This window comes from Podarcis bocagei, assembly GCF_964188305.1.
Source record: "Podarcis bocagei genome assembly, chromosome: 15".
NCBI lineage: Eukaryota > Metazoa > Chordata > Lepidosauria > Squamata > Lacertidae > Podarcis > Podarcis bocagei.
The window spans coordinates 20,713,735-20,740,452 of record NC_138141.1 but is presented as its reverse complement, the minus strand read 5'-3'; the positions used below and the strand labels follow the sequence as shown (position 1 = coordinate 20,740,452).

General features: G+C 45.5%; 1 protein-coding gene and 1 long non-coding RNA gene across 2 annotated transcripts in view; both read right to left on the bottom strand.

Moving 5' to 3' along the window:
• LOC308574702 overlaps positions 1-26,718 on the bottom strand; it is a 301,005-nt gene that overhangs the window by 37,405 nt on the left and 236,882 nt on the right. The window lies entirely within an intron of this gene.
• On the bottom strand, positions 11,924-19,118 carry LOC308574657 (uncharacterized protein). Its single transcript, XM_081172769.1, has 4 exons — positions 18,861-19,118; positions 16,209-16,416; positions 14,810-14,868; positions 11,924-13,491 (listed from the first exon to the last, which is right to left on the bottom strand). The coding sequence occupies exons 1-4, from the start codon at positions 19,030-19,032 to the stop codon at positions 13,217-13,219; spliced, it is 714 nt and encodes a 237-aa protein (XP_081028895.1). The 5' UTR covers positions 19,033-19,118; the 3' UTR covers positions 11,924-13,216.

Below are 26,718 nucleotides of genomic sequence, written 5' to 3'. Positions count from 1 at the left end.
TCTCTTTGCGGAACCTCATTTCTGTTGGCTGAAGAGCATCCTTCATTCATCCTATTTATGATGCATAAATTGGGGTGGTTTACACTTGCAAAAGTTTCAAGGTGCTCATATTTCTTGGTTTCCAGTTGGTGCATGTCCTGTAACTTCTTGCTGACTTTTCATACCACATATATTCTGGATTTTTTTTGGTCCCGCTTTTGTTGTGCTGTAGCACAGATGTCCAGCATCTTAAAAAGTAGAGACATCACCTTGCCAACAAAGGTCCATATAGTAAAAGCTATGGTTTTCCCAGTAGTGATGTATGGAAGTGAGAGCTGGACCATAAAGAAGGCTGATCACCGAAGAATTGATGCTTTTGAATTATGGTGCTGGAGGAGACTCCTGAGAGTCCCATGGACTTCAAGAAGAACAAACCTATCTATTCTGGAGGAAATCAGCCCTGAGTGCTCACTGGAAGGACAGATGGTGAAGCTGAGGCTCCAATACTTTGGCCACCTGGAAGACTCCCTGGAAAAGACCCTGATGTTGGGAAAGATGGAGGGCACAAGGAGAAGGGGACGACAGAGGACGGGATGGTTGGATAGTGTTCTCGAAGCTACCAGCATGAGTTTGACCAAACTGTGGGAGACAGTGGAAGACAGACGTGCCTGGCGTGCTCTGGTCCATGGGGTCACGAAGAGTCGGACACGACTAAACGACTAAACAACAACAACAAGCACAGATGTCAGCTTCCACACAGCTGTAGTGCAATAGCATTGGGGATGCATTACAAAGCAACTAGCAAAGCAGTCCAATATAAATCCACCAATAACACTATTAATCTGTTAGTGATGTGGGAGAAAACCTGTCAGTGTGAGAACTCCCATGATGGGTCACATTGGAGTCCCTCTAGTATTCTGTTTCTAATAGTGGACAGCTGGATGCCAGAACCATGGGGGTTTGGGGGGCAGGGGAGGGGCAGGGACTACAACTCTCATCATCCCTGATCATCCATGATCACACTAGTTGTTGACTAAGAGTTGTAGTCCAACAACATCCAGAGGAGACAACAACGACTCCGTGTCAGTTAGAGTGTGGGACTAAAACCTGGAAGATGTTTTCAGGAGAGGAAGTCGGGTGAAGGTCAGAAATTAAGAAAAACCACTGGTTTCAGTGAAGTTCTCTTTATTCCAAGAAACCAAAACAGCACAGGCCTAATGATCCCTGCAACTCTTCCCACTAGGTCTTACCCCAATGTGGCAGTTGCAAAGACTGAAGGTCTCTACCTTTGCACAGCTGCCTAAGTCTTCAGGGTTTTCCCAAGCAGTTATCGACTTCGTCTGTGCACAGTCAATCTCTTCTTTGCTCTTTTCAGTTTCCTCTGTGTTCTAGTAGACCAGGGGAAGGGAGCTGATTACAGCAGGAGGGAGAGACCCCCTGGCTTCTTCAGCAGCCTGTCTCATCTTTGCCTCTTGGCCCCCTTCTCTCCAGCCTCCTCTTCTGTCTCTGATTCTGAACTGCTTTCTGCCATAAGTTCTTCCTGCTCACTAAACCCTGTTGCCCCTTCAGCTTCTGACACCTCTTCCTCCTAGTCGGCTCCCTCTTCTCCCTCTGACCACTCAGCGTCATCCTACCACCATTCCCCAGCCTCTGAACCTTCTTCCCTTGGGAGTTCCCTCCCACCACTCCTCTGCATCCAGCCAGTCCCTGACAGATACGAGTTCAAATCCCCACTCAGACGTGAAGTTCATTGAATGACCTTAGGCCAGTCATGGCCTAGCCCACCTCACAGGATTGTTGTGAAGATAAAACGGATGTTCCTTTGTGTTCATCTCCTTCACTTCAATGGTGACCCTGAGTTCTAAGGAGCTGGAGAAAATAACGCCTTCCTCTCCAGTCTGTTTGGAAATGTTATAAACTTCATTAAAAGACATTTCAAACGAATATTCTGTGTTTGTAAAAACCAGAGGCATTTGGTTTTGAACAAACGTCTGATTTAAAAAGGGCTCTCTCTCTGCTTTTTAGAAAGCAATGTGTGGGAGACAAAAAAAAGTGGGGTGGCCTTTTAAAATAAAACTGCACAAGGCAACTGGATTTTCTGATCACCAGACGCCTCTTAGAAGGATGGAAGGAAGCTCTCTTCCTGGGGATTTGCCTTCCTAATTGCAAGAGAGGAAAAGACCTGCTAAACTGGCTCCATGTGGGTGGTGGGTTGTACCCAAGTGGAATGTGGCTCCTTTGTGATTCAGATCAAAGGGAGTTGGTTTTTGAAACCTTTGCACAGCATGGAATTCCCTTGGAGAAGGAAGAAGAGCTGTGGAGGCTGCAGTTTTAATGGGAGGCTTTATAAAAGAAACAGGAAGTTTTAGGGAGGGATCCTCCTGGGCCCAGAGGATGGAATTTATTCACAAAGGGTTATCAAGTGACAAAGCAGAACCTGAAGCTGGTCCACACACATGCAGTCATCACTTGGTGGTTGCAGCATCAAGCGATGACCATCTATTGCAGTCATGGGCTATTGCATATCTAGCACTGGCAAGATGAATGGTTTGTATCACCTGGGCATCTAGGGTTGCCAAATGCTTTCCCTGGGCCCTGCTCCGATGCTTTGAACAGTAGCTTGATCTGCAGGTATGGGCAAGTGGTTGTTCTTCTCCCCATTCCCACTGGCCATTCTTCAGAACCAAGCATAAGAGCAGGCCGGGTGGTGCTTTTGGAAGATCAGTTGGCAACTCTACTCACATCGCCTGAAGTAGAATTGCTTTTCTCCTTCTGTTTTGAACTTTCCTCATTAAAGGCAGTTTCACGCCTTAGTGTGATAGATTAAAGAACCCCTAACATGCACAAATCAAGTGATGGATGTGTATCTCCGCATCCTACTCTTGGCTTCTTCTTTAATTAGTTCATTCTTTACATTGTTTTTTTTAAGATTCTGCCTTTTTCCCAAGGAACATGAGGCAGCACACATAGACCTGTCCCACAGCCTTTCATTCTCATAACAGTTCTGTGAGATAGGCCGATAGCTCAGTGGCAAAGCATCTGCTTTTCATGCAGAAGGTTCATTCCCCGGCACCTCCAGCTAGGGATGGGGGGCAACTCCTTGTCTGAAACCCTGGAGAGCCAAGGATGATGGGAGATGGAGTCCAGCAAGTTCTGGAGTTCACAGTCTTTAGAACTTAACTCTGTAGATGAGGAATGGCTGCACCTTGACTCTAGAGCACATAAAACTAAAAGGCACATACATGGATGAGCAGTAAAGAGTGACAGGAGCAGAGGTGCCAGGTTGCCTCCAGATGGAGATCCCTGATGTGCATCATGCCCACATGACATCATGCATGTTGCACGTCATGTGCATGGAATGTCGTGTCCTCTGGAGGAGGAGCTGGATACTGAAGCGGCAACACACAATGCTCGCCATGTGTGAGTGACAAGCACCGGGCCACCTCAAAATTGAGGGGGCCAGGCCCCTTTTAAACAAATATTGAGGGGGCTGAAGGCTTCTCAACCCCCTAGTGTTGACACGCCTGGACAGGAGTGAACAGCCTGCCATATCCCCCCCCTCTCTCACACACACACACCCTGCCTGCAACCGCTGGGGGACATTTTGTCAAAAACATCCTGAGAGGACAACTTCATTTTATCAAGGGTAACTTTAATCCAAAGAACAAACACCCCTTTGGTTTTTCAATTTAAGGGTGGGCCGTGATTGCAGAATGAATGAACGCCACAGAACAGTGCGTCCAGCAATGTTGAAGGGTGCCATGGGGTGAGGTCATGGACTGTGAGCCTTGACTTGCAGTTAGGAGTTGTGGTTGCAAATACATCTCTGCCTTCACTGTGAAAGCTGGCGATGGTACTGTTATGGGCTTGCAGGGGGCAAGGATCCCCTAAAATCCTGGGTGCCAGGTTCTCCCCATAATCTCTGAAATTAGTAAATGTGGGGTTTGAAGTCAAGCTAACTTCTCCAGGAGCTGGGCTTAGAGAAGAGAAGGATGGAGTGAGGAAAACTCCATGCAGGGCAGCATCCATTCTGGCTGGCTGGGTTACAGAGAGACATAGGGATGGTGCTTAGGATGCTTCTGAATCCAGTGCTGTGCTGCTGGGAAGGACAAGCCCCCCTTGAGATGCAAAGCTGTGAACTCTCTCTCCATAAAACTCAGGTGTAAATATGTATGAATAAGCCATGTTTCATAAAGACACAGTTGTCTGCTGTGTCTCGTTCCAAAGGAACACAAACCTTGGTTAAGCTCCAAGACTCCTGGAATCTTGTTCCTGCTTTGGGGTGGCTGGGAACAGTATCTTGTTGCATTATCTTCTGTCTCAAGATTACGATGAGGATGAGGAAGATATTTTTTTTGAAAGATTTTCATTTATAAAGGAATAAAGTGATAAAAGAGGAAGGAGGAAAGAAAGGAGGAAAAAAAAAACACGTGCAAAATGTACAGTATAATAAAGGTAAAGGTAAAGGGACCTCTGACCATTAGGTCCAGTCGTGGCTGACTCTGGGGTTGCGGTGCTCATCTCGCTTTATTGGCCGAGGGAGCCAGCGTACAGCTTCCGGGTCATGTGGCCAGCATGACTAAGCTGCTTCTGGCGAACCAGAGCAGCGCACAGAAATGCCATTTACCTTCCCGCCGGAGTGCTACCTATTTATCTACTTGCACTTTGATGTGCTTTTGAACTGCTAGGTTGGCAGGAGCAGGGAGCTCACCCCATTGCGGGGATTCGAACCACCAACCTTCTGATCGGCAAGTCCTAGGCTTTGTGGTTTAACCCACAGTGCCACCCGTGTCCTGTAACTTAAAGGAATGCTATTTCTGTTTATTCTTTCTGAAGCACATTCCAAAGAATCCTATGATGGTGTATATATCTATATCTATATCTGGAAGGGACCCCAAGTGTCATCCAGCCCAACCCACTGCAAGGAATATGCAGGAAAACAATCACCAACCTTGGTTGTGCTGTCAATGTTGCCCTATTAAATGGCACTTTTAAGGCAATTTAAACTGCAGCTGCAAGTTACGCCATTACGCACACCTTGCCATCCCCTTTTGCTGACTAAGAGCGGAGGAGGTGCTGCTTACAGTCTCCAATACATTAAGCAAAATCATTGATTATTGTATGTAAGCGATATTATAAGGTTGCTAATTGCCCTACTACATTCTGTATAAACTCATTGCAGATATCTATATCTCCTGTCTCCAGATTATGATGATGAACAGGCTTGCACCCCCCCCTTTTTTTGCTCAGCAACAGGAAAGATTGTCTCATCGGCTGATGGCTGGGTTGGCGGGATGATGGTTTTTAAAATAGCCATTTAGCTGAAACAAACTGCTCACCACTTTTACTTAGTCATTCCCGAAATAGCTGAGGGCCACATTTAACATTCCACCGTGGTAATTTTTCCTGTCTGAGCTGCAGGCTTACAAAACTGACAAGAGACATCACGGGTGCCCTTAGGATTTATGGGCCCAAGAGCTCAATGGAGGCAGGTGGGGGAGTGGATAGAGCAGGGGGAGGTAATGTGATGCTATTGGACTCTAGTTCCCATCATTCCCGACTATCGGTCATACTGGGTGGGGCTGATGGGAGTTGAAATCCAACAACATCTAGATAGCAGTACAATGGCTACCTTGGGCTAGAATGTCAGAGTAGGAGGTGGGCAATCCAGGTTCAAATCTCTGATGAGCCATAGAGGAAGCTTGGTCTATGTCAGTCTCTCACACCTAGTCCTACCTTGCCTACCTCAAAGAGGGCAGATCTCCACTGGTTGGTTATAACTTTAAAAAGCGTTGTAAAAATGTGACACCAGAGGGCGCTGTACAGCAGAGATCCATTGGCAATGGGAAATTCCATTGAGAGCTATATTACTTTTTTTTTTTACAGTGTTTTTACAGATCAGTGTAGATCCAGCCCGAGTCACAGATCTTTGGTTCAACCTTCTGGCGAAGGCAATGGACAAGGTGGTGGAGGCAGGCTGGGCATAAATACCCCTGTCGGCCTAGTCCAACCCATCCCTGGGGTGGAACCGGACACTCAGTCCACCGGTCATTGGACAAACAGCCAGCAGGCCAGAGTCCACTTTCTAGACTGGCATGAGGCTGATCTGGGGTTGTGCCAGCCCGGGAAAACACCCCAAGTCCATGTCCCCTGGCAGATCATGGGGGGAGGGCACAGAAGGCACCGTCTTGCAAAGGCGGCAGACCCTAAAGGTAAGCGTCATTGTCAATGCTAACAGGAAGTCACTCTGCAAGGTTTCGGGCAGGAGTCCCTCCCAGTCTTACCTAGAGATGCTGGCTGGGATTGAACCTAGGACCTTCTGCATGCAACTAATAATAATAATAATAATAATAATAATAATAATAATAATAATAATAAATTTTATTTATACCCTGCACTTCCCAGTTCAAAAACTGGGCTCAGGGCTGCTAACAACAAATTTAAAACACTTAATTGTAAAAGCAGCATAAAATACAGTATAAAAACATGTATAACAATAAAATTCAAAATTCAGAAATCAATTTAGGGGAAATAAGCATTAGGGCTAGCTGGCTGAATTGGGCCAGTGAGGAGGCCAGGGGAGAATTAGCTGTGGGGTCTCAGAGCGGGGATTTTCATAAAAGTAAGGGGGAGGGAAGAAAAGGGAAATAAAAGATCAGGCTGAATTCAAATTAAAGGCCAGGGCTCTGTCTTACGGAGGTTAAATCCTGAAGGGCCCTAGTCTCATGGGACAGAGCATTCCACCAGGTCAGAGCCATCACTGAAAAGGCCCTGGCCCTGGCGGAGGATAGTCTGACTTCCTTAGGGCCCGGGACCTCTAAACTATGGTTATTGATGGACCTTAAGGTCCTCTGCAGGGCATACCAGGAGAGGTGGTCCAGGAAATACGAGGGCCCTAAGCCACAGTTTCCATAGAAGTAATAACAGTTTCCATAGAAAATGTCCTTGCATAAACAAAACAATCTCAGCCTTCTGCTGCTTCTTGAAACTTCTTCTCTGTTCTTCTCTGTTTCTGGAACAAATGATCCTCTCACACAGAGAGAGACTATCCAACACTACCACTGAGCTACAGCCCCTCAAGAGAATATCTAAATCATGTAGGCTGCCTTCAGCTTGTTGGGTGAAGTTTCTTGGATTAAGCACGTCCGTATCTAAAGGCAGTGTGGCTCTGAATGTATTTGGCACACATGTTTACATCTCTTATAAAACCATTGGTTCTTCTGGCATGGAGAAAGTAAACGAAGAATTCTCTCTCTCTTTCTCTCATAACTCGTGGGCATCCAATGACGCTGAATGTTGGAAGATTCTGGACAGATATAAAAAAAGGACTTCTTTGCACAGGGCCTTGTTAAACTATAGAATTCACTCCCATTTGAGGCAAGGATGGTCACCAATGTGGGTGATTTTAAAAGAGGGTTAGACAAATTCACAAAGGAGGTGGTTATCACTGTGGTGGATGTGCCCCAGGGTAAAAGACTTCTGGGAAAGGATTTATAATGAGCTGAAAAAAGTGCTGAAAAACACATTTATTAAGAAACCAGAAGCCTTTTTACTTGGTATAGTGGGGGGTGAAATCCCCAACTGCAGGATATTAAGTAGAAAATAAGGTAGAGTTGTTGAAAAATAAAATTTTGAGGGCCTAAGATGGTATGCTGAGCTAGGAGACTGGAGGTCCACACCTGCTTGAGATGGCACGGACCAGTTTCCAAATTCTCTCTCCCCTGGTATGCATCGCAAGAATGTGAGAGGGCATTGCTGTAACAAATCTGTTTCTGGGTGGATGTGTCATGGGCCAGGTTTGATCTGGGGAAAGAGTGAAACTGTTTTCCCATGAGGAAGATTGAGGATGTTTTGAGCAAGAAGGGCAGGCAATTGAGCAAGCGAAACTCATGGATGGAAATGGGAGAAGCTGTGTGGGTAGAGATCAGCAAGCGACTTCGTTCCGTCCAATGAAGCTGAATGTTGGAAGATTCAGGACAAAGGAAAGGAAGTATTGGTTACGAAGTGCATAGTGAAACTATGGAACTCACTGCCACAGGAGGCAATGATGGCCACTAACTTGGATGGCTTCAAAAGAGGATTGGACAAATTCATTGAGAAGGCTTAATAGCATTGGCTGTGCTCAATACCTCTAAATACCAGTTGCTGGAAATCATAGCAGAGGAGCGTGTTCTTCTGCCCAAATTCTACAGGCCGGTTTCTCCCAGGCATCTGGTTGATCACTGTGAGAACAAGATGCTGAAGTAGATGGGCCATTTACCTGATTAACAGGCTCCTCTTATGTCCTTGTGTTATGGCTCCTTAATAGCCATAACAGTGTGCGGGTGTGGGAGAGAGAGAGAGGGAGAGGGAGAGGGAGAAGGCAAAGGCAGAACGTTTTGTTCCATCAAGGGAGGTTTCATCCCATCATCTGACTGTGGCACAGCTATTGCTGAACAGGTGCTGGGGGAGAGAGGCATTACTCAGATGGTTAATGCTAGTATTTTTGGTTAATGGTTAATGCTAGTATTTTGTTGTGGGGTGTGGGAAGACTTCAGCAGTACTTAATGAGAGGTTCTTTCACTTGGAAACTCTTCCCCTGATCCTGAATGTGTGAGGGAACTGTCTGTGGTCCTTAAAATGTGTGGCAAAATTTGCATGACGCTTCTCAAGATGAAGGAGCAGGTTTTTGTCTATATTTGAATAAAATTGGACGCCATTTTGAATTGAGTTGGCCAGCTGAATTTTTCAGAATCACATTGATTTTAACCACTGATTTCAAAATTGTACCTTTTTTTTAATGTGGTTCCTTAGAATTCCACTTTCCACTAGTGCTCAGTAAATTGTGTAGTGGAGCCTTCAGGATGATCGAAGTTGGAACCCATAACCTCTCAAGAGCACCTGGTTTTGTAACCCTGAGCTAAGATGAGGGAAGCTCCACAGCAGCTGACTAACTTCTGAGCGTGCTGTTGAAGACGCCTGATAGGAATGCAAGATAAAGAAAGCAGCACCTCCTCTGTGCATCCCAGCCTTTGGGAATTTCCCTTGTTGTTTACCTGCCTAGTAACATCACCTGAGAGAGGCAGACCTGTGAGAAGCCGCAGTTCTGGATGGCGCATTCACTTGGGCTACAATCCTGCACAGACATAAGACTTGTTGGGCATTTCCAAGTAAGATGTGCTTCTTTATCTGTGGCACAATCAAAGAAAAATCTATCCTGTTTTGGGGAAATGACCACAAGGATTTTGTGGAGGAGTCTGGGATTGTTTAACTCACTGTCCCTTTTACCATACAGAGTGACACCAAATCCAGTGAGCCCTCCCTTGCCCAGAGTCCAGTCTGAGGGCCACACTTCCTGGGGGGGGGGCAAGGATGGTGACCAATGTGAGCAAAGACAAGAGCAAAAGCAGGTGGCTCAGTGAAGTTTACCTTTGTGCAGTAGGCTTATTTCTATGCACACCCCTCTCTGTCTTCCACCCCGACAAGCAAGAGGCATTATCAGGTTTCAAATTCATATTCAAGGACTGCTTCTCTCCATATGAGCCCACCTGGACACTGAGATCATCCACTGAGGCCCTTATTCATGTGCCTCCTCCATGAAAGGGCAGCAGCACAAGAGCAGGCCTTTTCTGTGGTGGCCCCCCATTTGTGGAATGCTCTCCCCAGGGAGGTTCATGATACACCTTAAGGCGCCAGGCAAAAACATTCCTCTTCAGCCAGACCTTTGGCTGATTTATATTGGATTGGCTTTGTTTTTATTTCTATTATGTATTCTGTGTTTTTTATATTGTCATTTTTTGTTGTGAAAATAATCAATCAATCAATCAATCAATCAATCAATCAATCAATCAATCCAGGCTGGGCTGGCAAAAACACACAATGAGAGTATGAAACAGGTTCTCTTATTTCAAAAAAGAGGATTAGAGAAATTAATGAAAAGAAGATGTCTGTCGGTCTGTATTAGTAATGATAGACAAGTAGAGCCTCCTTATTCAGGAGCAGTTGTCAGGAGAGAACTCTTGCCTGTGACCTGCTTGTAGGCTTCAAGGAGGCATCATTCATCCATGTGGGACTTGGGGGGGGGGGGGGCGCTGGGTGAGCATTGTCCAGGCTAGGGAAGGGAGCAGGCAAGACTCTCATCCCAGAGGAGTAGCTTGTCACTCGGACCTCTGTCGTTACTTGCCATTTTTCACATTTCCAGAGAGTTTCCCCATCCTAATCCAACTTTTGCCATGCTGGACTACAATTCCCATCAGCCCCAGCCAGTGCATGCTGCAAGGGTGGCGGTGCAGTCCAAAAATATCTGGAGGGCGCTGTTATAAGAATTCTAAGGTCTCAAATATACAACAAATGCACACATATGCACAAATGCACAAATGAACCATGTGTCTGAGCAGGAGAGCAATCCTGAAGCCATTTCGACTCTCCCAATGACCTCTAATACTCCTCTGCAGTAAGGGAGGCAAATGGGGAAAGCCTTCCCATTGTCTTTTTGCTTACACATACTGTTTAAAGGGCATATTTGTATATGAATACCAACCTAGCAGTTCAAAAGCACGTCAAAGTGCAAGTAGATAAATAGGTACCGCTCCGGCGGGAAGGTAAACGGCATTTCCATGCGCTGCTCTGGTTCACCAGAAGCGGCTTAGTCATGCTGGCCACATGACCTGGAAGCTGTACGCCGGCTCCCTCGGCCAGTAAAGCGAGATGAACGCCGCAACCCCAGAGTCGGCCACAACTGGACCTAATGGCCAGGGGTCCCTTTACCTTTTTAGGGTGAGCCTGTGACCTGAATTCAGGAACTAAAGTATTAACCATCACAAAAGAATGGCCAGGCTGCCAAGGTAATGTAATCAGTGACCATTATCCTGGCAGACAGAATTTCTGCTGTAGACTGCCTGCTATGATGTATGTATGATGATTTTGGGGTGGCCTTTGGCGAAGGGGGTTAGGCAATGTCAAAAGTCTTTAATGGTTCCTGCTCACTTTTGGTCAGGATCTCTCCCTCCTTGGAAGGCGAGGAGGGAACTCTGTTGCAACAGAAAAATAAATATCTGCCTTGCTTTCCACTGGATCCTGCCTCCATCCATTCGTCTCTGACTGATCTTGGACTTAGGGGACTCAGAGTCCCATGGGGAGTTGGGCAGCAAAACCTAAACCCCAATTTTTACATCAGTGCCAGGTTGGCAAAGGACTCCACAATCAATCCTAAGTGTGCTTATTTGAAAAATAACTCCATCAAAACCAGTGGAATCAATCCCAAAAAGTATGTCTGGGAGTATTAAAATATATCATGCTTTTCCATTCAGAAATCTAACATGTGAGACCATTTCCACACCACCAAGACCTCACCACTTGGCCTCATTTTTGCTGCTGACCTCCCCTGTACCACAATATTATTTTTTTCTGGTGAACTATACAGAGTTTTGACCAGTTGGATCCTCTTGCTGTTTCTAAAGTACACAGGGTAACAACTCCCGTGTGCCAATGTGCCGCTGAATGAAAAGGGTATAATTGTGTTCACTTCTTTTAGCACCCCAAGTGATCTGCAATATCCTAGTCCTCATTAAAATGGATCAGGCGTCCCGAGGCACCAATAAATCCCGTTGTTATTCTGCAGCCTCAAACAAATGTCAACATGAAGCAGGGGAGGGGAGGTCGGTTTCCTGGCTGAAACTAGCTTGGAAAGGTTGTTATAGCAAAAGAGGCAGCATTTGCCTGGGGGGCAGGAAAAAAACCCAACCCATTCAAAAAAGTCATGGCTGTGACTTTTAACGCTGGCATAAGTAAAAAGGGAGGATTTAACCTTGTTCTTTCAGAGACTTTTGCTCACGACCTTGAGAAGTATATAAACCAGCTGAAACTGAGCCACTAATGTGCTCCTTTTCTAACCCTTTGCTCATTGTCCATTCCTCACTCGCTACCCTCTCCCCACCGCCGCAACACCCCCAAAAGAAGACCACAGTTATATATAGGACATTATGAAGCACTTTTATTGAACCAGGGTCTTTCAAATACAATAGATTTCCAAAATACATTTTCCTGAGGAAACACAGTCTGTAACAAAAGCCACTGGCAGCAAATCCAGCCTATCTTTCTGTGGAAGCCCACAATTAACCACCAATAGACTTGGTTCATCCTTCACCCCATTTTCCTCTCTGCATACAACCTATGGAGACAGTAGGGTGAGCACTTCTTAAGGAGCAGAGGAGTTATCCGAGTATTTCAGAGCAAATAAATATTTTACAGTCCATGGGGGTTGCCCTGCCAGCAGGGGGCTCATAATATACAGTAAATGAAGGGGCCTCCCTTAATCTGCATAACGTCTACTGATGGTTGTTTCAGAAGCTGAAGAAAGGGTGCAATTTCAAATTTGGCACATGGTCATTCGGATCTGTTTGGCACATGGGCATTCGGATCTGTGTTCGAATGGAAACGCCGGGTTTTCTTTCCTCTATCGCGGAAAATAAAATACGGGAAAGGGGTGTGTGCATGTGTATGGTGTCAGAATTTTGGAACAGCCTTCTTGAACTACATGGAGGTGCAAAACGCTGCTTCCTTTGTTCGTAGTGTATAGTGGAGATTCTCAGTGGATCAGCCTTTCCTTCCATTCTGTGTCATCCAGTCAAATATCCTCCAAGGATAGACACCAGTTTCCTAGCACTTCTCTTTCAGAGAACTGGAAGAATTTTTGGGGGGTGGGGGTGGGGAGGTGGGATGCACAGAAGGAACTGTTGAGACGCTTCCTTTCCTAAGGTTGCATCATTGTCCTGAGCCTGATAAAATAATATTAACTTAAAATATCTGGTCTATTCCTACTCTTGCCATGGAAGATCTTAGCAGCACTGGATCCATATGCAACAGGCAGAGTTAAGTCTGTTGATTATTTAGCTTATTATTATATTTTTGTCCCCAAGGCAGGGGAAAAGAAGAAATAAAAAAGAGACAATGTTTGGATCTTGCTCCCAGCCCCCTAAAGGCATGAGCCCTCTCTCTTTAGACGTCTCTCAGTACAGCTACCTGCTGCCGTATCTTCTAAGTCAGCAGCTGGGCTATGTTAGGGATTGATGAAATAAATGTGCAAATAAAGATGCATAATGGCGTGGAGGGGAAAGAGAGTTGCAGGTGAAGGCAGGGAGGGAGGGATTTCCTTCTCGGGGAGACCAGCCACCCGCCCTTCACGTTCTGTTTGGAAGGGAAGGTGGCCACGCACGAGAGGAAAGCAGGGAATGCGTGTTGTGGGGATTCAGGATTCAGCTTAGGAGAGGAGCTTGAAGCCCAGCGAGATGGAGAGGAGCTGCAGGAATGCCAGGAGGAATGAGCTGCCTTGAGCTGCAGAGGCCGAGCCTTTGGGACCTTGTGTCCACTGGTGGGAGGAAGCGAAGTTATGGTGGTGGGCGGTGCTGGCGTTGAGGAGGACGTGGGCATCGGTCGGGCTGCTGTGAAGCGTCGGATTGTGGGAACCAGGGGTGCTGGTGTCAGGGCGAGGGGTGGCGGAGGAGGACACCGATCTGATGCTGGTGGTTGTTGTGTCTGAAAGAAACAAATCAGATTAGCCAAGCTGTTGCGGTTTAGCAGAAAAGGATCTGTAGGTGGACTGGGGTGGGGGGAAGGCCTGAGTTCAAAGCCCTCACATAAATCAAGGCCTGAGGAGGCAGGAAGGCCTGTGGCTCAGTGCTCTGCAGGCAGAAGGTTTCCAAGGTCACTTTCCGGCCTCTCAAGGCAGGTTTGGGAAAATACTGCCTGGCTGAAATCCTAGAGAGCCCTTGCCACTGAGAGCAGTGTATATCAGCTTTCCCTAACCTGGTGTCCTTCTGATACTTTTGACTCCAGGTGTCAACAACTCCTATCAGCCCCAGAATGTAAGAATGCACAACAAGCCTGTGATCAGGCCAGTGGCCCAGCCAGTCCAGCTCCCTACTCTCACAGGGGCCAGCCAGACACTTGGGGGGGGGGAACCTGAAAGGTAGTAAAGGTAAAGGGACCCCTGACCATTAGGTCCAGTCGTAACCGACTCTGGGCTTGCAGCGCTCATCTCGCTTTATTGGCCGAGGGAGCCAGCGTACAGCTTCCGGGTCATGTGGCCAGCAGGACTAACCCACTTCTGGCAAACCAGAGCAGCGCACCGAAACACCGGTTTCCTTCCTGCTGGAAGCGAAAGCGCTTTGACGTGCTTTCAAAATGCTAGGTTGGCAGGAGCAGGGACTGAACAATGGGAGCTCACCCCAACCGGGGATTCGAACCGCCAACCTTCTGATCGGCAAGTCCTAGGCTCTGTGGTTTAACCCACAGCGCCACCAGCGTCCCTTAGCCTGAAAGGTTTGCAGGAGCACAACAGCACTCTGCCCACCTGCAATTTCCAAAATATTCAGCAGTGTAATAGCCAGCTCAGCAGCCTAAAATTTCTGGGGAAGCCTGGCGCAGATAATACTATATGGTTTGATGGTCTGACAGTGTAAGACAGCTTACTAGGTTGTTTCCACCGGCTAAACAGGAATTGCATCAACTTCCCCTCCTGCCAATCTTTGAAGGAATTGCCTTGAGATTGAGATTGAAGTTGGGCTATGTTAGCCAATAGTAGCCACCTCCCCCCCCCATTGTTTAGATGGAAGAGAGTGGGTGGGGTTGAAAAATGTTAAAATTGAGAGAGAGGTTGCTTTGGATGTTACATAAGAAGAGCTCTGCTGGATCAGGCCATTGGCCCATCAGTATCCTGCTCTCACAGCAGCCAACAAAATGTGTTCTCTCATGGGAAGCCTTCAAACAGGATCTGAACGCAACCACACTCTACCCATTTACAATTCCCGACAGACTGACACTGGAGGGAGACCTTGTTTTCTCACAAAATTACCTCTTGCCAGGGTCTGAGTTTGCAGCAGGGTTGTTCCATTGGCAAAGATGACAAAAGACCTGTTGGGAAACAAACAGAAAATGAGGATCATGAATGGTGGAGGAGAGAAGCTGTGAAATGATAGCCAAACAGCACTTCTGTTAAAAATGGGGGAGGGGGTGCAGTTATGCCCGAACCCCATTTTAGCTGGCATTTGGAGAAGGAAAAAATAATAATAACAGCTTCCTTTTCATTTGTGCCTGAGCAACTATGCTGGTAACTTTTAGGAGCAAGCGTAGGAGATTTGGATAGTTATTGCTAGTGTAATTTATCTGCATATGATCTTTCTTCAGCCAATTGGCATTTCTTGGTGATCATTGCAAAAAAAGGGGGAAATGAATCTTAAGCTTTGCTATAGAACACTCAATATAGATTAAAGCAAGCATATCCATCAGACAGGCATGAGGTGGCAGGCTGATAGATGGCCCTTTGGATAAAGCAGTGCCTCGTTACACAAAACCACATTTTGTGCCGTAAATTTATGTCGTACGTTTTGCACTTAGGAGTCACACAGCTCTCCCTGCCAGCAAGGAAACATCAGGCTTTGTGTCTAGAAGTGTTGCAACCTCTCCACAAACCCTTTGCCTAAAGCAGAAGGACTCCCAGGTGCTGTCCCCAGCAGCTCCAGGTAGGCCTGGTACAGATCCCCTGTCTTAAACTCTGTACGGCTGCTGCCAGTCTGGGTAAGTGACACTAAACCAGATAGACCAGTGGTCTGATTTGCTGTGAGACAGTTCCTATGAAAGCAGAGGATAATAAAATCCCTCCCCTCAAAGGAAAAACCAGACAATTCAAACAATTACTGATAATTCAGCCTTCTTGATTTAAGTAATAAATTTTGATGTCTTCTCATAGGAGAAATAAGCAAGTTCCTCCACTGTTATCGCTTACGCCCCCCCCTCAACTATCAGATAATTGCTCTGATTAGTTCCCCCAGTCTCACCCTTCCGTTAAAATTCAGTTCTAACTTAGATTGGCATAGTTAGTGCCTTCTGGCCTTGCAGAAGAAGCCACCCCACTATCTGTGAGAAGCTCACATGTCAGGCATGAAGGCCATGGCCATTATCCGACATTTCCTGTCCACAGGGACCTTCCCTTTACACATGGAGCTTTTGTTTAGGGGCTGAAAGTGCTTAATAGACACAAATTTGTCCAAGCTTTTTGGGGAGGGAGAAAAATTCCTGCATCTACGTCACTGCCTCTTAACGCCGACGCCATTTTAGGAACCCTGAGCTGCTCTGTGGTAATTCAAGATACAACTGTATTGAGAAACAATACATTTGTTGGTAGCGTGAGGCTGTAGACCCCTTGGGGCAGGGACTCTTTGGTGCAGAAAAGGCCCAGTGGTCAGGATTCTTACTTTATGAGCACAGATTCCATGTTGGCATTGGGGGCCGTCCAGCGAGTTCGGGTGCTGCTGCCGCTGGAGACGTTTTTCTCCACCAGGTTCTCGACGCCACTGCAGCTGATCGGTTTGTTTTCACTTTCCCACAGACCGCTGGAGCCGTCTTCAGAAGGCACGGCTTGCAGGATGACGGAAGTGCTGTTGTCAATCCCAGTAATGGTGACTGCAGAGAGAGTGGGAGAAATCACATTTTTACTGGGAAACACAGGGATGGGGGGCAAAGGGAGGAAAGACCTTGATGTGATGCTAGGAGAAAAAAATCCAGAAAGCCCACAGCAGGGGCAAAGGGACAAAGGAAACCAAGAAACTACGGAAAGGCAAAATCTCTGCATCATTGTGGGTTGTGCCGTTGTGGCATCATTTGTACAAAAAAAGCAAAGACAAACAGCAGCTGCTGTATGTAGCAATGGTGATCTGGGGAAATCCGAATCCTTTGTCTCATGTGGCCTTAGGCAATGCCCCTCTTAAGTATCTGTTTCCCTATCTGCAGTATGGGTGCAATAAAACTGACCTATCTTAACAGGGTTGCATTGGAAGGATTACAGCGAGATAACACACACAAACAGCTTTAAGTTCTTCTTATCATTGCTGTTGATTTATTATTATTTCCATAGCTTTGTGTGTCGTGATTTGGATGGTTAGAATTCATGGAGCCTAGACGCCATCTGAATCTTTTGACTAAATTTATTCAAAATGCGGTGTTTTGTTTTTGTTTTAAATCTTGCCTCTCCTAAGCTTGAGGCAGCTTGTGACATTGAGGGGAATGAGTGTAAATACAATATACCATTTCATTAGAAAAGAAGCAGGAACAGGAAATCTGAGCATATGATATACCGTATTTTTTGCACCATAACACTTACTTTTTTTTCTCCTAAAAAGTAAGGGGAAATGTCTGTGCGTGTTATGGAGGGAATGCCTATGGGTGGCATGCCTATGGATTTTCCTCCTCTAAAAACTACGTGCGTGTTATGATCGGGTGCGTGTTATAGAGCAAAAAATACGGTACTTTTCTAAAGGGGAAAAAAAGGCACTAGGTTTCTGCTTGCCTATGTGCCATATTCTTCATTCGAGACCCCCAACTCTAAACCTCCTGGTGTATGGAGACTGGCATAAGAGAGCCAGTTCAGCATAGACAGAGACCAAGGATCAAATCACCACTCAGACATGAAGCTCCTTGGATGACCCTGGTCATTCTCTCTCAGCCTAGACTACCTCACAGGGTTGTGGGGATAAAAGGGTGGTACAATCGGATATTTGAAAACTGCTGCCCTTGTCAGAGATCTGGACTTGGCTACTAGAGGTTCTTGTGCTGAAATGTGTGACCCTCATTGCAGCCAAGGACAGCTAACCTTTTCATGTCTTCCTTCATCTTGCTGGACCAGGGAAACTGGCTAGCCTAGATGTCTCAAGAAGAGGCTTTCCAACAGCCGCCTGCAATGCAGCTTATTAAATTTGGGCTTTCATTTGGGGAAGATACAAACTGGGGCGTCGTCATCCCACACGGGGACTAAAAATAATATTTGGAAATGGCAAGGGTGACACACTGTGTTCCACCCTGGGTGGGGCTGTGGGTCAAATCCCTGTTAGGGCAGCTCAGTGTCTATGAGGTTAAATGGCACAGTAGTCATTGTGCAATAGATGCATGATCAAAATTGGGGGAACTCTTTCGGCACTAAAAAAATTAATACGGAATATGTTAGGCCTGATTCTCAAGTGGTGTGAATCAATATTTTGTTCCCTTCCAATATAATCTATGCTGCTTTCATATCATTTTGTCCTTCTGGGTATTCATTTGGTATTCATTTAAAAATTATTCATTTATTATAAAATTTAAAGTCCACCATTTCTACCAAAGGAAGATTGGGTCCTTTTTCAGTTGAAATCTGTAGGACCTTTGCATTACAGTTTAGTGACAGACTGATAAGAGCAGTACAATATTATTATTATTATTATTATTATTATTATTATTATTATTATTATTATTACTGCAGTTTTTTCTGTGCAAAGACCATTATGGTCCCATTTTACAGATGGGAGACTGTGGCCAAGAGATAGTGGCATAGATCCAAGCCCATCCATCAGCTCCATGGCTGGCAGATTCACACCCTTTTGCCCAGCACTGACTTACGGGCTACTTCAGAGTTGCTCTTTCTATATCTGACATCAACTACAATGCCTCTAGAAAGAATAGATCCCCTAACACACTGTTAAACAATGGGTTGCATTCCAGATGTTGCTGGACTTCAGATCCCAACAGACCCAGCCAGCACAGGAATGAAGGCAGCTGTAGTCCAAAATCTGGAGGACATCACGTTGGCTCCCTCTTCCTTTTTCCCGTAAGACAGTGCATCAAACCCCACAAATACCGTATCTTCCATCCCATGTCTTTTCTAAGCTTCTCTATGTCACTGCAGCAAGGCTAGCTTAAAATCCCAACAAGCCCTGCATTCACAGGCTGGTGGTGAGACTGGGTCCACAAGGCAAGGGTGCCCCAAAATGGCAGAACACCCTTTGGATCCCAAAGATGGCCAAAGGCAGGTTAGCTCTGAACACACAGACAGGAATGCCAAGACGCAACAGCAGCCCTGGAGACAAAGCGCAACTTACCTGTGTAGATGGCGCTTGGTTTGAAATAAGAAGGTTCCACGTTCAGCTTGTAAGCGCCCCGCGTAACGGTCTTCTTGACGATATCACAAGGAGCCTGCTGAAGATAAGCAGGCGAAACAAACAGTGCCCCAAGGAAGACAAGCTGCAACATGGTGGACTTGAAGCTAGGCATGATCAGGTTGGGTTTTTCTTCTCCTCTCTGATTTCTCTTCAGGACCTGCCTGCCTTGTTGTACCTGAGATCTGGAGAGGGACCATAACTCACAGGGCTATTTATACTGCCTGACAGATGCAAATTACCTTCCTTCCACACCCTCATCAGTGGGAAGTTTCACAGGGTGACACATTTTGGCATGTGCCCTCCCTCCTCTTTACCTGCCTCGGCACCTCAGCATCTGAATGGCCTGTCTGGAGTAAGGGGGTGGGGAAAAGAGATTCACAAACCAACTAGGAGCAGGGAGGTTTTTGCTCCTGGTGTCTCACTAGAAATGTATGTGGGCATGTGCGATCCTGTCTTTGCATGCCATGTCTCAAGAGCCAGTCCTAGGAATGGATGGGGGTGGGAGATACCAGGTAACCAGGTGGGTCTTTGTTGTGGGAAGAGGAAAATGGGTGCTCTTTTGATGCCTGAAAGTTGGCATCAAAATACCAGTCTGCATCCCCCACACCCTGGTCACTGAATCCAGATTTTCCTTTTCCAGGGAGAAACTGCTAAATTAAAAAGACCTGCTGACACTAACCCCCATTTTTTTGCATTTTCTCAGTGATCTGTTTTTAATATCAAGCTCCCATCACCTGAAGTCTTTTGGAAGTGAAAAAGAGGAAGAAAAAAATTGCTTTTAATTTTGTTTTTAAGTTGTATTTCAATCAATTGTTTTTATATTGGGTGTTAGCTGCCCTGAGCCCGGTCTTGTGTAGGGAGGGCGGGGTATAAATAAAATTTATTATTTGTTATTATTATTATTTTGTTGTTTTGCTAACAATTACACACACACACACACACACAGAGAGAGAGAGAGAGAGAGAGAGAGAGTTGCATGAAACTAAGTTCTATGCAGAGTAGAGCAACTGAAATTAATGGACCTAAGTTAGTCATGTTTATTAATTTCAATGGGTCTACTCTGACTAACTTGGGCTACAACAATCTAGATATTCAGGGCATTCCAAAGGAATGCCACATGCGTTATCTTTTTGTCATACAACAACCTTGGAAGGAAGGTCAGTGCTATTATCTTCATTATTTACTTAAGGGAGGGGGGAAATGGTCACTAAAGGAGGACATGAAACAGGTTTAGAATATGAGGTTTAGTAATGGAACCAGTGCTTTTTTCTGGGGGTACGCAGGGGAACGCATACCCCTAAACATTTTGTGAATCTTTGTACTTTTGTCCATTTACTGTATTAATTTCCCCCAATTTGAACTATAAAATTGTGGTTTTCTTGAGTCAAAATGAGAGTACCCCTAAACATTTTTTTAGGGAAAAAAAGCACTGGATGGAATATAATAGTTTTGAAGAAGAGAGTAGAGGCTGTTTTTGTTTTTAGAAGGGCCAGCACAGGTAATGTCACAGCAGTTGCCTTCTTACAAAAAGGATTCTCTCCAGAGGAAAACAGGGAAGATGACATTTACGGGCACATCTGAAGACCGCAAAGCACAGGACTTCATTCCTACTTTGTACCAGGGGCCTAGTTTTTAGCACACTGCGGATGCAGAGGCACTGTACATTTAAAACACACGGGAACTGTAATTTTCCTTTCACAGAGCTATAATCCCCAGCACACTTAACAAACTACAGTTCCCAGCATTCTTTGTGGAGGGAGGATGTTGTGTATGCAGCCTGGGACATGCTGACCCAAAGCCCTGTAGTGCATCTAGCTAACACACTCTCCTCTGGAGAAATATAGCTCCTCCCTTTCATGACCTTCTCCTCTGTCTCCCATCTACTTCCATAACAAACGCCATACATCTGGTCAACAGTTCTATTGCTGACAGCTTCCTGCTGAGAGCTGGAACTCTGGGTGAAATTTTCATGACCTCCCAGCAGCTCAGACCCAAAACAGCAGCAGTTAGTTTGAGCACACTGGCACCATGCATGTGGTACTGAGGCCTTCTCAAAAACCAATACAGCCTTGAAAACTAAAGCTAAAACAAGAACTAAAATTCCACAGTGGATTTCTAGACACCCGTCCCCAGAAGGTCCTAGTGGGAAGCCTGTCCAAAAGATCAGGAACTTTTCCATGACTTCATCCCAGACTTAATTACACCCTTCACCCCCTCCCTTCCTTTGAAGTAGATGATTAACTCCTCCGCTGGGTTTCTTTACATAATTGGTGACTTTCCATCCTATTCATCCTTCAGATACCCCCAACCTCTGCCAAAGGCCAGTTTGTGACACAGAGATGAATCCCTGCTCTTCACCATGACAACCGTAGCCAAAAGCCGATTGCCAAATCACAGGTGAGGCAAGAGATCAGGGAATGCAATTGCAGGCATCTTGCCCACTTAAAGGCTGCTCTGCAATCCTCCATTCCTGTTGCTTCTACATTCCAGTTCTTAAGCAGCCAGGAATATTACCCATGCTTTGCCTTCCAGGCATTGAGGGCAGGAATGATTCCCTCAGCCTCCCGCCCTGATTTATGCATCAGCTTGTTTTGCTCAATTGCAAATGATTCAGAGAGAAGGTGGAAGATGCAAAGGAGTACAAATAACTAAGGTCAATCACGGAGGGAAAGTCCCAGATTCCATAAGCACAGAGTAGAACCAGATGGGGGGAAAATGCTCTGGGATCAAAACACCAATTGCCCTGCTTTAAAAATAGCTCCCATTAGGACCGGGGCATCTTGGGCCAGTATTCCACGAATGTGGTTGGGTTAGCAGTTGCAGCAATCACCAGCTCATGTCCTTTATTCTTTAAAGAATCTTTATCAAACAATCAACATTAACTTACACAACAACACACAATAGCATAGTATATACAAACTACATACACATACTTTACAGAAAAAGAAGAGAAAAGAAGAAGAAAGAAAAGGATGAAAGATGGAATAAATAAAATAAACTTCCGAATATTCTCAATGTACTGTTTCTCATTTTGTTATTTTACACACAGTGCCTTATTATTATTTTTTGCTTTCCTAATTCTTCCCCAAGATATTCTGTTATTTATCACCTATATATTACACCGGTTCATGTTCTGAGGGATTTATTTTATTTTATTTTATTTTTTTATGGGTCTAGAGCAGGGGTAGGCAAACTAAGACCCGAGGTCCGGATGCGGCCCAATCACCTTCTAAATCTGGCCTGTGGACGGACCAGGAATCTGCATGTTTTTACATGAGTAGAATGTGTCCTTTTATTTAAAATGCATCTCTGGGTTATTTGTGGGGCCTGCCTGGTGTTTTTACATGAGTAGAATGTGTGCTTTTATTTAAAATGCATCTCTGGGTTATTTGTGGGGCCTGCCTGGTGTTTTTACATGAGTAGAATGTGTGCTTTTACAGTGGTACCTTGGGTTAAGTACTTAATTCGTTCCGGAGGTCCGTACTTAACCTGAAACTGTTCTTAACCTGAAGCACCACTTTAGCTAATGGGGCCTCCTGCTGCTGCCACGCCGCCGGAGCACAATTTCTGTTCTCATTCTGAAGCAAAGTTTTTAACCTGAAGCACTATTTCTGGGTTAGCAGAGTCTGTAACCTGAAGCGTATGTAACCTGAAGCGTATGTAACCCCAGGTACCACTGTATTTAAAATGCGCATCTCTGGGTTATTTGTGGGGTATAGGAATTCGTTCATTTTCCCCCTCCAAAATATAGTCCGGCCCACGACATGGTCTGAGGGACGGTGGACTGGCCCACGGCTGAAAAAGGTTGCTGACCCCTGGTCTAGAGTCATGGCTCCCAACATGGGGCACACACCCCACAGGGGGACAATTTGATTTTTAAGGGGGGCAATTTGAGAATGAGTTATTAACAGTTAATGGCCTTTCAGGCTTCCTCCACATGAATAGGACGTCACTTTTTCAATAATAAGAATTATATGTCACAGGGGTGGGGGCATCAGGATTTTAGAGATGCTTAGGTGGGCCATGGCAAAAGGTTGGGAACCACTGGTCTAGAGTGCAAGTGGTCGCCCTGACTGATCCAAGCACCTTGTCCACATCCTCGCACCTTACCAACTGAAACTCATCCAATGCAACAGGACTAGACAGTGCTCTGGACGTCTCTCAAGATTCATCTGCTGTAACAGTTGAGTCCCGGCAGATGCAAGTAATTTTATCCTCAAAATGCTTTGCAAACAAATCATTGTGAGCTACTGTCAGTTCTGCAACCTCCTTTGAGCCAGAGTGTAAGAGGTCTTGCATGACCCGGATGCAATACCTTCGTTGCAGCCTTCCTTGCCACTAGGTAGACTTGATGACGAGTGTTCGATTGCCTTTGACTGGAGTTTCCCTCCACTCACATTCAAGCTGCCTCCTAGCTTGTTACCTTGCTCTAAGCTCATGGGGTATATCAGGAATCCAAGCAGGCTTCGCAATGCGGGAGATCATATCAATGGCCCGAGCCATTTGGGTGTTCCAGAGGTCAGCCAGGGATTTGACAGTAGTGTCAGTCATATCAGTCAGAAACCCCCCAGAGCCATCTGGAAACCCATTGGGATCAATCAGCCTCCAAGGATGGAGCATCTTCATAGGTTCTCCACCTCTGCAGAGGCGAAAAGGTGTTGAAAGCCTACATCTCAACAGGAAACAATCTGACCATGACAAGGGACTGATGTCAATATCTCCCACTTTTAGATCACTCTCTTCCTGCCACATGTGTTGAGCCAGTGAAATGTTGGGACAGCCCTTTGGTCATCATGGTGGCCATAAAGTCAGAGACAACCTAGCATTTAGCAACAGCAGCCACAGACTGGAGGGCTGGCTGATAGGACAACCATAGTTCCCCAGGTTGGAGGAGGTGCGGCTGGCACACGGCACAGTCACTAACTGTCCTCTGGTAATCTCTAGGTTAGATTACTGCAATGCGTTATATGTAGGGCTGCCTCTGAAGGCAGTTCAGAAATTCTAGCTGACCCGGATCCTGGAATCATTATCTGAGGCCATTCTTCATGTGCCTCCTCTGCAAGAAGTCCAGAGGGTGGCACACAGAAAAGGGCCTTTTCTGTGGTGGCTCCCTGCTTGTGAAATGCTCTCCCCAAGGAGACTCACCTGGCGCCTTCATTATATATCTTTAGGCAGCAGGAGAAAACATTTCTCTTCAACTAGGCATCTGGCTGATTAACATTCTATGGTATTTTGAATGTGTTGGGGTATATGTGTGTGTTATTGGTTTGTTTTGCTACTACTTTTTGTGTTTTCATTTTGTATTTTCCATTTGTGAACCATCCTGGGATCTTTGGATGAAGGGAGGTATACAAATTCAATCAATCAATCAATCAATCAACCAATCAATCAATCAATCAATCAATCAATGTCTGTGCCATGTGCCCCTTACCCCACCTGTCCCACCTCCCACCCCATACGGCCTCCTCCTTTGAACCACTGTTATTGGCCACCCTCTGCTCTCCCCAGCTCCTCTGCTTCCAGACACATCTCCCCTCCCTCAATAATTACAAAGAACCACCCAAAAACCCAATACTCTGGTTTCTCTTCAGAACGACAACAAAAAACCCCTACACGTATTAAAAACGGTTAAAATATTTGTAGCAGAGCCCAGGTGGAATCTATACACATATAAAAAATGCTGTGAAAATGCTTTATTTTAAAACGTTTTGAAAAATATATTGAATTTTGCATAGCTCACTGTCTTCATCTAGTGTCACATTTGTATATTGCACCTTAAAAAGGTAAAGGGCCCTTGACAGTTAAGTCGAGTTGCGAACAATTCTTTATAACACATTTAAAACGTTTTGTGTAGCTGAGTCCCCAGTCTCTGCTTTGTCGCTGGTGCTGCAGCCAGCAGATGTAGATTGGCTGAAGATGCAGTCACAAGACTACTGTCGGTCTCAACTGCTGGGGCTGGCTCGCCTGATGGTGAGGTTCAGGAGATTCAAAGGAGGGACAGGGTAGCTGTAGATGGTGAGGGGACTGAAGTCTCCCCGGCATGGCAATCTCTCTTGTTCGCCTCCTTGCCACAAACAGCAGTTCCTTGGAAAACTGCTTCGACTTTCTAGACATGGAAAAAGTGAAAGTCTGGGTGAGCCTAGAGTTACAATTCTCAGAGTTCCGGAGAAGGAGGGTTGATTGTCAAACCACTCTGGGAATTGCAGCTCTGTGTAGGAAACAGGGAACCCCTAGCAACTTCCAGCACTCATAAACTATTGTCCCCAGGATACTTTGGGGTAAGCCATGGCTTTTCAAGATGGTATAACATTGCTTTAAATGTGCACTGTTGATGGGACCCGAGTTGCTTTTCGCTTTTGATGTTTTGATTGTTGAGAGCACTCTTGCATGTTATGCAAGTGTCGCTGCTACTGAAAAGAGCCTTTCGTCAGGAAGACAAAGCCACAGGGCTTTGAACGAGTGGGTGTAAACCTGTCTTGCGTTGTTTCCTCTCTGGATTATTTGCAGCAGCAACCGGACAACCGGAACTGCGCGTTGTTTGTTGGTCTTAGTGGTTGTGCTATGGCAACATCTGAAGCTGCCTTCAGCATTAGCGGGCCATAGCTACCATTTATCAGATGGTGTGACATCCTGCTTAAGCAGTTCCCCTCAATAAACTGGTTCAGTTGTCCCCTGAGAGATAGTCTCATGAAGCAAAACGCTTTGGGCTTCTCAGAAAGCTAACTGATTCTTCTGCATCTTTGACATTTTATCTTCTTTTTGCTTGGGGCACTGGGGGCACTCATCCTTTGATTTTCCTGGCCCATATTTCCTGAGACAGTGATAATGTAGAATAATGACCTGCAACAAAATGTTGCAGTGTGTGTCTACTACCACTGTTACTATTATTATTAGTGGGAAGTGCCCTGCACTGCTTGGGTATTCTAAGAAACTACTACTACTATTAAAAATAGTGAGTTTTGACTTGTAACACCACAAAATAATGAGCAAAACCATGTCTTTGTCCACCATCTTGATTCAAAATGGCGCCTGGCACCAAAACATCAGCAAAGACCCTCACCACCTCAGGAGACCTTGTGCTATGTTTAGCGAAGTTACCTCAAAGGCTTCCAAACCCATAGAAAACAATTGGCTAGACAGAAAAACCATTTCCCCAAAGACAATCTATTATCTATCTTCTATCTATCTATCTATCTATCTATCTATCTATCTATCTATCTATCTATCTATCTATCTATCTATCTATCATCTATCTATCTATCTATCTATCTATCTATCTATCTATCTATCATCTATCTATCATCTATCTATCTATCTATCTATCTATCTATCTATCTATCTATCTATCTATCTATCTATCTATCATCTATCTATCTAATCTATCTATCTATCTATCTTATTTCTTACCTTCCTTACATGTCCTGCTACTGGAGACTTTGAGGTGCTTAATGATAAAAGGGGAAGATGAGGGGAACAAAAGGAAATAAACCTTGAGAAATGTCCTTTGGCTGAGATTAGCCCTTTACAGAAGTGTTCTAGAGGTCAGCCCTCTCCCGTTATTGTTTGCTCCCTGGAAAAGACCCTGATGTTGGGAAAGATGGAGGGCACAAGGAGAAGGGGACGACAGAGGACGAGATGGTTGGACTACCAACATGAATTTGACGAAACTGCGGGAGGCAGTGGAAGACAGAAGTGCCTGGCGTGCTCTGGTCCATGGGGTCACGAAGAGTCGGACACAACTGAACAACAACAACAATGCCACCATTTAGAAAACCTGAGCACTTAATTGGAGGAAATG

Bases quoted from the DNA above. Each gene is read 5' to 3' on its own strand.
- LOC308574657 (XM_081172769.1), bottom strand. From the start codon at position 19,032: ATGCCTAGCTTCAAGTCCACCATGTTGCAGCTTGTCTTCCTTGGGGCA. The intron at 16,417-18,860 runs GTAAGTTGCGCT...CTCTCTCTGCAG, and splicing joins ACCAAGCGCCATCTACACAG to TCACCATTACTGGGATTGAC. The intron at 14,869-16,208 runs GTAAGAATCCTG...GTTTCCCAACAG, and splicing joins ATGGAATCTGTGCTCATAAA to GTCTTTTGTCATCTTTGCCA.